Source organism: Myodes glareolus, chromosome 26 (genome assembly GCF_982192425.1).
Source record: "Myodes glareolus chromosome 26, mMyoGla1.1, whole genome shotgun sequence".
NCBI lineage: Eukaryota > Metazoa > Chordata > Mammalia > Rodentia > Cricetidae > Myodes > Myodes glareolus.
In genome coordinates, this window is record NC_142051.1 from 39,887,774 (window position 1) to 39,897,626 (window position 9,853).

The window sequence follows — 9,853 nt, forward strand, 5'->3', positions numbered from 1 at the left end:
ACTTGGTCCTGAGCCTATTTAATGATATGTGCAGATGCTGACATTGAAGATACAGGTGTGGCAAGTAGGAAGTGTGTTCACAGGCGCTGGTCCCACACTGGTAAAAACATGAATGTAATTTGGCTAGAAACAGCTTATTTTGGTAGTTGTTCCAATAATTTAAATATATTTTGAAGAAGGGTCAATAAAAATTAATTGTTCCACATAAATCTGTTCGAAAAGTTTAAAACCTTCAAGAATTTACTGAGGTCCTCTCTTAAAAGATAAAAACAAAACAAAGTTGTGGCCCAGTCATGACCTGAGCTGATCTTTCCCCACGGGTACAGACCCTGAATATGGCAGGGACATGAGGACAGCCGTGCTTGATTTTAGACTGAGTTCTGCTAAGTCCTGCTGTGTGTCTTGGGCTGCCCTCTGACCTCGACATCCTCCTGCCTCAGTCTCCCATGTGCTAGGATGAGCACACGTACTCTACTTACAGCCAAGACTGCTAATTTTTGAAGACGAAAAAGAAAATGTTTAGTTAAAAAAAAAGTTACAAACCTTTGTTTTGCTTTAATGTCCAGGAAAATGCTGAAGCCGAACACTGACCAGATGAGCGGCATTCATCCCGAGTAAAGCAAAATGCTGCTTTTAGCCAGGTGTGTGGCATATGCCTCTAATCCCCACACGTGGGAGGCAGTGGCCAGCTGGTTTACATAGTGAGTTCCAGCACAGGTAGAGAGGCCCTGTCTCAAAAACCAAAAACTAAAAGATTTTTTACTGTTTTTATTTAGTTATAAATTTTTCTCCACTCCCCTTCCTCCCTCCCCTCCCCTCTTCTACCCTCTGCCTTGACCTCCACACTCCCTGTTTACTCAGGAGATCTTGTCTTTTTCTCCTTCCTATGTAGATCCATGCATGTCTCTCTTAGGGTCCTCTTTGTTATCTAAGTTCTCTGGGATTGTGAATTGTAGACTGGTTTTTCTTTGCTTTACGTTTAAAAGCCATTTATGAGTGAGGACATATTATATTTGTCTTTCTGGGTCACCTCACTCAATATAATGTTTTCAAGATCCATCTATTTGCCTGCAAATTTCAAGATATCATTATTTATTTTTTTGCCGCTGAGAAGTACTCCATTGTGTAAATGTACCACATTTTTCTTTATCCATTCTTTGGTTGAGGGGCATCTAGGTTGTTTCCAGGTTCTGGCTATTACAAATAATGCTGCTGTGAACATAGTTGAGCAAATGTCCTTGTGGTATGATTGATCATCCTTTGGGTATATACCCAAAAGTGGTACTGCTGGCCCCCAAAATTGGAAACAATCTAAAAGATGTTTTAAATGTACACATGTACACATGCAGCCACACACACACACATTCACATGTGTGCGCGCACACACACAAATATACTGACCTGGCAAGATGTCTCAGCAGATACAGACCCTTGCTGCCAAGCCTGATGGCCTGAGATTGATCCTTAGGACACACAAAGTGGAAATAACTGACCCCCAAGAGTTGTCTTCTCACCTTCCCATGGGCAGTGTGGCACCCCCAGTCTCCCCTCCCCCAACATACACACAGGAAACTAACAAAAAAACAATATTGCTTTGTAAAGGCAGACGAACACAAATTTAATCTAGACTAAAAATGGATTGAGGTTATGGTGAGTTTGTTAATGCAATAAATCTGCATAACAATGGTAAACAGTATGTCTCTTTGCTTACTTATTCATTTTTATCATGGCAGCACTAAGGGTTGAACCTAGAGCCTCCCACTAGCTAGGCGAGTGCTTTCCTCCTCCCTTCCCTCTCCAGCTCCTTCTGCAGCACCCTTCTCACCCCACCCCCACAAATCCAAGACCTCATCTTCTTGAATATCTATCGGGTTCATTTAGGATTGCTCCTATGGGTCTATGTTTGGTGCAGAACCCTCGGGTTTAGATAATTTATCAGGGGGCTCAACCCTGGAGAATGTGGAATCTCTTCTCTTACCTGCAACTCTTCGTCCAGGGTGGAGACTTGAGAAATTCCCACATCCACATCGGTACATCCGTTGATGTGGTTCCTACGCAGATCCAGTGTGGGCGGCCATATCGCTGAGATTGTGTGGGTGCATTGCCCCTGCCCTATCTAGAAGATGCTGTCACGACACCAACACTCTGGTCCTCGGGCTCCTGTAATGCAGGGGTAGTGTCACAGATGGACCCCTTTCGGAGACTGGGCTCAACACAGTCATTCTGCACTTGGCCCTATGAGCCTCCGTAGTAGCTTCAGGCCTCATAGCCACCCAGCTATCCTTGGACTTTCCCTGTAGCTTGGGCAGTTCTTACACTTGCTCTCTTCCTCCTCTGCCTTCCTGTTCGTTGGGATGACAGGACTGCCCACCACTGAGATCTTTCTGTGAGGCAGGTTTGCAGTAAATACACTCTACGTCATCTTACATAATACTGTCGCCACACAGGTCACATTTCATCCATGACAAGACCATGGCTTCAAAAGTATTAACGTGCTCCAGGCCATATCAGGGATTCAGATTTCAAAGTCACGAGTTGGCTCACAACCTCTAACCCCATGTTGGAAGCTGCGAGCCGCATTCCCAGGCTCACACCCCAGTCCTTTAAAGTTCTATCTAGTTTGGTCATGGGTCTGCAACCGAGTTCTGGAGCCGCGGGATAAAGGTCACTCTTCCATATGAGGCAATCACCCGCTTGCTAAACAAAGACTCTGCTGTGGAGAGAATCCACCGGGGTCAAGAACATGAACAGAAGTGCAGGGGGAGAAGGGGGCACTGTGTGGAATGGTGGGAAGGGCCAAGAGTCTTCAAACTCTTCTGAAGGCGAGGAGTCAGCTTGCTGACAAACTGACTTTCTAGAAAGTGAGCCGCCAGTTGGTCGCCGTGCTCTTGAGCGTCAGCAATCCAGCTACATTCTCCTGTGGTTCAGACAGAATTCTGCGGCTCTAGGTTTGGTGTAGGAAGGGAGAAAACAGGAGATTCTCACGTGGACCAGTCCGGGCACGCTCATCCTTGTCTCCACGCATCAGCAAGTCAGAGCTATCTCTCTCCTGTCTCCTTGAGTCCTTAGCCCCTTCTCCTCTGGAATAAAGTCAGAGCCATCTCTCTCCTGTCTCCTTGAGTCCTTAGCCTCTTCTTCTCTGGAATAAAGTCAGAGCCATCTCTCTCCTGTCTCCTTGAGTCCTTAGCCCATTCTCCTCCGGAATAAAGTCAGAGCCATCTCTCTCCTGTCTCCTTGAGTCCTTAGCCCATTCTCCTCCGGAATCAAGTCAGAGCCATCTTTCTCCTGTCTCCATGAGTCCTTAGCCCCTTCTCCTCTGGAATGAAACCATACCTATCACAAGCTCCAAACGAATAATTTTTTTGAGTAAATAGGAAAAAAATGACACAAGAAGTCTTAAATTATAAACAAGGAAAATGAAGTTAAAAGAAAATTAAGGTATTCCAAGCAGAGATGGCCATGTGTGTAGAGACTGAAAAGAGAATTGCTGAGGGAGGCTGAAGTGGCTGCTGAATCCTGCTAGAGGAAAACTGGGGTAGAAAAACAGGGAAACTGAGTCAAAGCCTGCCAACTTTGGTTTGAAGTGTGCACCACCTTTCGCTAACTGTGTTTCTTTGGGCAAGCTACTGAACTTTCTATAGGTTCATAGGGCACGGATGCTCAACATGTGGGTGGTGACTTCCATGAAGGATCACGTATCAGCTATCCTGTGTATCAGATATTTACGTCACGATTCATAACAGTCGCAGACTTATAGCTATGAAGTAGCAATGAAATAATCTCATGGTTAGGGGGTCACCACAACATGAAGAACTGCAGTAAAGGCCTGGAGCATTAGGAAGGTTGAGGTACCCTGAGCTTGTGGGATTTTAGAAAGTTTAATGAAGAAACAGCAGGAAAGGAGTGGGTTTAGAGGAAGAAGTTTGGGTTTGGTCCTCCTTCCTTCCTTCCTTCCTTCCTTCCTTCCTTCCTTCCTTCCTTCCTTCCTTTCTTCCTTCCTTCCTTCCTTCCTTGCCAGGGTTTCTCTGTGTAGCCCTATCCTGAAACTCACTTTGTAGACCAAGCTGCCCTTGAACTCACAGAGATCTGTCTGCCTCTGCCTCCCGAGTGCTGGGATTAAAGGTGTACACCATCTGAGGATTTGGTTTGTACCAGGTGTGTTTGATATTTGGCACGCTGTGTTTGAAATGAGTAGCCAAGAGCGTGGTGCATACTGAGGCCTGAGTAAACACAAAATCAGAGAGGCAGAGGTCTCCATTTAAAACAAAAGTACATGTATAGCAGAAGCCATAGAAAGACTTCAAAGATGTGTAAAAAGTGAGGAGAATACGTGATTTGAAGTTCAGGGAGGTAATATCTGGGTAGAGAATGGATTGAAGAAGAATAAACAAGCCAGGAGTGAGGAAGTAGTTGCTATCCTCCAGATAATGAGAGCTAGTGGCTGAAACTAACTCAGTGCCAAGGGCTATAGAGGCAAGGCCACAGGGAGGAAGGGGGAGCAGTTAGGATTGGATCGCTGGACCACACACCAGAATTGTAGCTGCCAGCTTGGACACCTGGGTGGCAAGGACAGCCATCATTGAAAATGGAGACATCAGGAAGGGAGTGGGTGTGAAGAAACTTGGGAGGTTTGGTCCCTACCTGGCTTCTATCATGTTTGATGTCCTAAGTTTGAAAAAAGTAGCTCGGTACTGACAAATGCACGGTAGGCAATGGGTGTGTCAGATAGGTCCGAACCCAATCAACTCTGCCCAACTTATTCAGTGTAATTGCTTATACTTCTGGGCTGCAGCACAGCTGTGTTTTGTTCATTGTCCATGTTGCTCTCCATCTTGCGTGTGTCTCCTGATAGTGTTTAAAGTAACAGGCCCCATGCAGAAAACAGTGCCATTCTGGGAATATTTTCTAACCCAAGAAAGAACATTATTGTTCCACACCAGTGGTCAAAGACAGAACTGAACTCAGAGACAATTGCGTCAGACACGAGGCTGTCCTTTGGAGATTTTCCTGTTGACCTCGCTTACACACCTGGCTGAGATGAGTGGATGTGGCTGGGGGCAGACATGAATCTGCACGTTTCTGGTTTTACACTCTTCAGTCGCTCACAACGAGGGCTGGTGAGACGGCTCTGAGGGTAGCAGTGCTTGCCACGCAGCCTGGTGATGTGAGTGTGGTCACTAGGATCCATGTGAAGGGGAGGACCAGCTCCACAAAGTTGTAGCCTGACTTTAACATGTGTACACATGTGAACATATGTGTGTTCACATGCGCACACACACACACACACACACACACTTGCAATAATGATAATTAAAATTAAAAGCCTTTTGTTGTAACTGTGTGTTTTCCAATTCCCGCACAGGCATCTCTGATGAATACATAACTCCCATGTTTAGTTTTTATAAAAGTGTCGGGGAACTGAAAATGACCCAGGAAGAGTACGCGTTGCTGACGGCGATCGTCATTCTCTCTCCAGGTAATTTTACGATTACGTTTGGATTTTCATACTGCTCACTTCTTTCTCAGCACAGTCATGGCAGTGTGTATTAAATAAAACAGGGAGACTCACAAACAAAGTAAAATGGGCCATAATTTTATTATTCAGATAGAACATTATTAATAGTTTAATATACCTTTTCAGCATTTTTTTTAAATGGGCCATAATTCTACTATTCAGATAGAATATCATAAATATTTTAATATACCTTTTCAACATTTTTAAAAATATTAACCTTATGGTTTTCATAACTGCCTATTGAACACCTCCCACATAGAGAATATGGCTCTAGACGTTAGGAGTAAATTGGTTACCACTTCTATGAGACTATGATTGTTCTCAAAGAATGAGGACGGTAACACCTTCTTTAAAGCAAGTAGAAAATTTTACAAACTATGCAATAACGAGAGAGACAGACACAGTGACTCGTGCCTGTAAGGTCTGTGCCTGGGAGCTGAAGGAGGAGGAGTCCAAACTGGAGCTCAGCCTGGGCTGCATGGTGGGAATCATCTCAGAGCCTCATAACAATGAGAATATATAGGCAGGAGGTGAGAAGAGAAGGAATGGCTTGTTCATTAGCTGCTCACAGAGGCCAGAAGCTGACCCTTGAGCGGGGATATCAAAGAAATCATAACCGTTATAACATATCAAAGACTCCATCCTTCAGAAAATTCTTTAAAAGACTTTTGTTAATACTATGCACTATGTTCCATTTATGGCTCGACAAACACACCCTACATCTTCACTGTGTCTGTACAGTTGTATTTTGCCTATTTTCTTGCTGTTTCCAAAACTGTAGAAGTGAGTAAGTATCTCCCTGCATCAAATGTCCTTTCCAAATTGACTTTACTAATTTGGTTGCAAATACTACCGTGTTCATAGTTTGTAAAACACAATGTGCGAGCCTTAAATGATTTTCACATGTGATAATTAGGCAGATGCTCGTTGCTATTCTTTGGGCATTAATAACTGTGATTGAAAAAAAGCCTGTTTGGCAGTGCCTTCTTTAGTTACACACACATTGATCCCCTATGTCCCAGGAAGTCTGAGGATGCCCCGAGACAGAATGCTTACACCTGTTATGTGGGTTCCCTTCAAGAACTTTGACAGGAAAGGGAGTTTAGGGGAACTTCTGGGAGCATTTGGTGCTCCACATCTTGGTTTACATGTAAGTCCACTGTATGTATTTATGCATGTATGTATATATATATGTGTGTGTATGTGTGTATGTATGTATGTACATGTGTCTATGTGTGTATGTACATGCATGTAACTATTACATTGAAAATTTTGCACATTTAAGCATACAACATTTATAAAGATGTTTAAAAGCTTAGCCACTGTCATAATTATGCCCCATTGATGTCTTTTGCTTTTTTATCTTGCTGTTTTATTTCAAACCCTCAAACAGACAGACAGTACATAAAGGATAGAGAAGCGGTGGAGAAGCTTCAGGAACCGCTGCTCGACGTGCTACAAAAACTGTGCAAGATTCACCAGCCCGAGAACCCTCAGCACTTTGCCTGTCTCCTGGGCCGCTTGACAGAGCTTCGCACATTCAACCATCACCACGCGGAGATGCTGATGTCCTGGAGGGTGAACGACCACAAGTTCACCCCGCTCCTCTGTGAGATCTGGGACGTGCAGTGATGCACAGGATGAAGGACTCGCGCCTCGTCCTCCTTGGGACACGAATCTGAGGCCGGACTTCCCTTATTTCGTTTGTACCTGGTTTCACTCAAGAATCTCAATGAATATTTATGCAGCAATTGTGTGACTCCCACAGTTGTAAAATACAGGCTAGATGGAATTGCTTTCTCTACATCACATTCTACAAGGCTTCAGGAAGCCCCGTTGAGATGCCCTGTTTGCCTAATTAAATCGATTGTTACTTCAATTCTGTCTGCTGAACTAGGGACAATCTCATTTTATTCCTCATTTGACATAGTACAGGTATTTTATTAAAGAGCTGTTTCAACTGAGACAATAAACTAAACTCAATGGCAACAGGCTTCTCTTTTGGAGAAAAAAAAATTGACAAGTATTTCTTTAATCAATCAATGATGGACGATAATTTAATCAATAAGATGATGGACATCTTATTGTATAAGCAGAGGCTGCTCTTTTGTTCTTGGCAGCCCAGACCTGAATAATCACATAGAAACTGTATTTATTACAACACTGTTTGGCCAATGACTTAGGTGTACTTCTAGCTAGCTCTTACATCTTAAATGAACCCATTTCTATTATTCCGTGTATTGCCACAAGGTTGTGGCTTACCAGTAAGGTTCCGGCCAGGTGTCTTTCTCCTTCGGCAGCTACATGGCATCTCTTCGACTCTGCTTCTCTATATATGTCTTCCAGCCTGGCTATATTCTGCCCTGCCATAGGCCAAAGCAGCTTTATTCGTTAACCAATAGAAGCAACACATATACAGAAGTACCTCCCACATCATTCTTGAGTCACAGAGTCAGTAATTTCCAGAAAGTAAACTCTTGGACTAGAAAAGAGATGTTTGCGTTCCTGGGGAAGCCACGGTTGATATTCATTTATGGTAGCCTTCTGATCATTCTGAAAGTTAATGGTTTTCTGCCTACAACATTCCCTGGAGTCCCCCCCCTCCCATGCAGTCAGTGCCCCCTCCCATGCAGTCAGTGCCCCCTCCCATGCAGTCAGGGCCCCCTCCCATGCAGTCAGGACCCCCTCCCATGTGGTCAGACCCCTCCCATGCAGTCAGACACCTTTCATGCAGTCAGGCCCCTCCCATGCTGTCAGAGCCCCCCTCCCATGCAGTTAGCCCCCCATGAAGTTAGGTCCCTCCCATGCAGTCGGCTCCCCCCATACAGCCAGGTCCCTGAAGCAGCATTTCCAGACAGAGCACGCATATAACAATTGCGACGGGACAGTCTGCGTGCACAGCTGTTCTATACTTCCCCAAAGCAGGAACCAGTTCATTTCCTTCCTTCCTTATTCAAGCGTGACCGTCTTCTCCCCATCCTCCTTTGCCTAATACAATAGAACACCTTCTGTAAGCAATGAGCAGATATGTCCCTTTCCCCTGAAATAAGTCCAAATGGAGCTTGCTTACTAAGCAACGGGTTTCTAAAGAGAAATGCAAAGCAACCCTAGAATTCAAATAGCACCGCTTGGGTTCTGTTTGATAGAACAAGGAAAGTCCTCTTTAGATGTAAAATTCCTTCGCTAATTTCCATGGAGTGTACGGAGACTGTTACGATCCTGTAACTTCTGGGAGAGAATTGCAAATGAGTCCAGTGGGAAGTAGGGTGGGTCTAACACGGAAACCAGAGACAGTCCCACAGCCCAGGTAACACTTCCCCTGGGATTCATAGAATCTCTATTCTACGGGTCCAGGTGAAAGAAGGGGCGGAGACAACGGAGGCCAGAACTAGAGGGAAAGAGGCAGAGCCCACCGCTGTAAAATGCAGGAATCCAAGTCCATTGTTTAGAACTTCGTTCGTCGGACAAGAGACTGAATTAAGGCTGAAGTCGGTTTTCTCAATGCCTGAAAGGGAAGAGTCAGTCTAGGGGACAGGGTGTGGTTTGGCGTCTCTGGACCACAGGCTACACATGGGGGAAGTGGTGGGAAGTGGGAACCCGTGGGCATTGAAGACAACTTCATGCTGCTGGACTGGGTGTTTTGAAGTGGTCAAAGCCTTGCAGTAGCAAAGGCTATGCTTACCATGTGGGGCGTAACTGTGACATCATGGGAGAAACAGTTTGGGACTTGGTTCCCCATTCCAGGCCCAGTTTCAGAAACTCTCAGAACTCAGAGGTAGCGGACAGCCCTGCCTCGTCCCTGGTTTTAAAGGGATGGTTTTGAGTTTTTCTCCATTTAAGATAATGTTGGCTATGGGCCTGTTATATAGAGCTATTGTTATAGTGAGGTATATTCCATCCAGTTTCTCTCTCTCTCTCTCTCTCTCTCTCTCTCTCTCTCTCTCTCTGTCTGTCTCCCTTGGACTTTCACCTTGATAGAGACGATCTTGTCATTATTTTGTCTTTAAGTCTGTTTATATGATTCCTTTTTATTGATTTTGTGTGTTGAATCATTCAGGGGTGGGGTAGGAACATCGTGTGATGCTCACGGCTTCCTTCAGCCACATCTAAGCTCATGCTGAGATGGTGACTTGGTTGTAGGAAGGCCGCTTGTTTGTTTCCCGCTGGCCCAGATTTCTGAAATAACCACACAGAGGCTGTATTAATTAAATCACTGCTTGGCCAATTACTTAAACATATTGCTAGCTAGCTCTTACATCTAGAATTAACCCATCTCCATTATTTTATATTTTATTGTGAGAATTGTGGCCTACCAGCAAGGTTTCAACATGTCTGTGT

The 9,853-nt window shown here is 44.6% G+C and overlaps 1 protein-coding gene across 7 annotated transcripts in view; it reads left to right on the top strand.

Moving 5' to 3' along the window:
* The window catches only part of Nr1h4 (nuclear receptor subfamily 1 group H member 4), a 71,612-nt gene extending 64,108 nt beyond the window's left edge, over positions 1-7,504 (top strand). For all 7 annotated transcript variants that reach the window (XM_048418394.3, XM_048418398.3, XM_048418397.3 and 4 more), the window contains 2 exons: positions 5,363-5,476; positions 6,909-7,504. In XM_048418394.3, coding sequence (XP_048274351.3) covers positions 5,363-5,476; positions 6,909-7,147 — 353 coding nt within the window. In that variant the 3' untranslated portion in view covers positions 7,148-7,504. The remainder of the gene's footprint in view (positions 1-5,362; positions 5,477-6,908) is intronic.
* Positions 7,505-9,853: the final 2,349 nt, after the last annotated feature.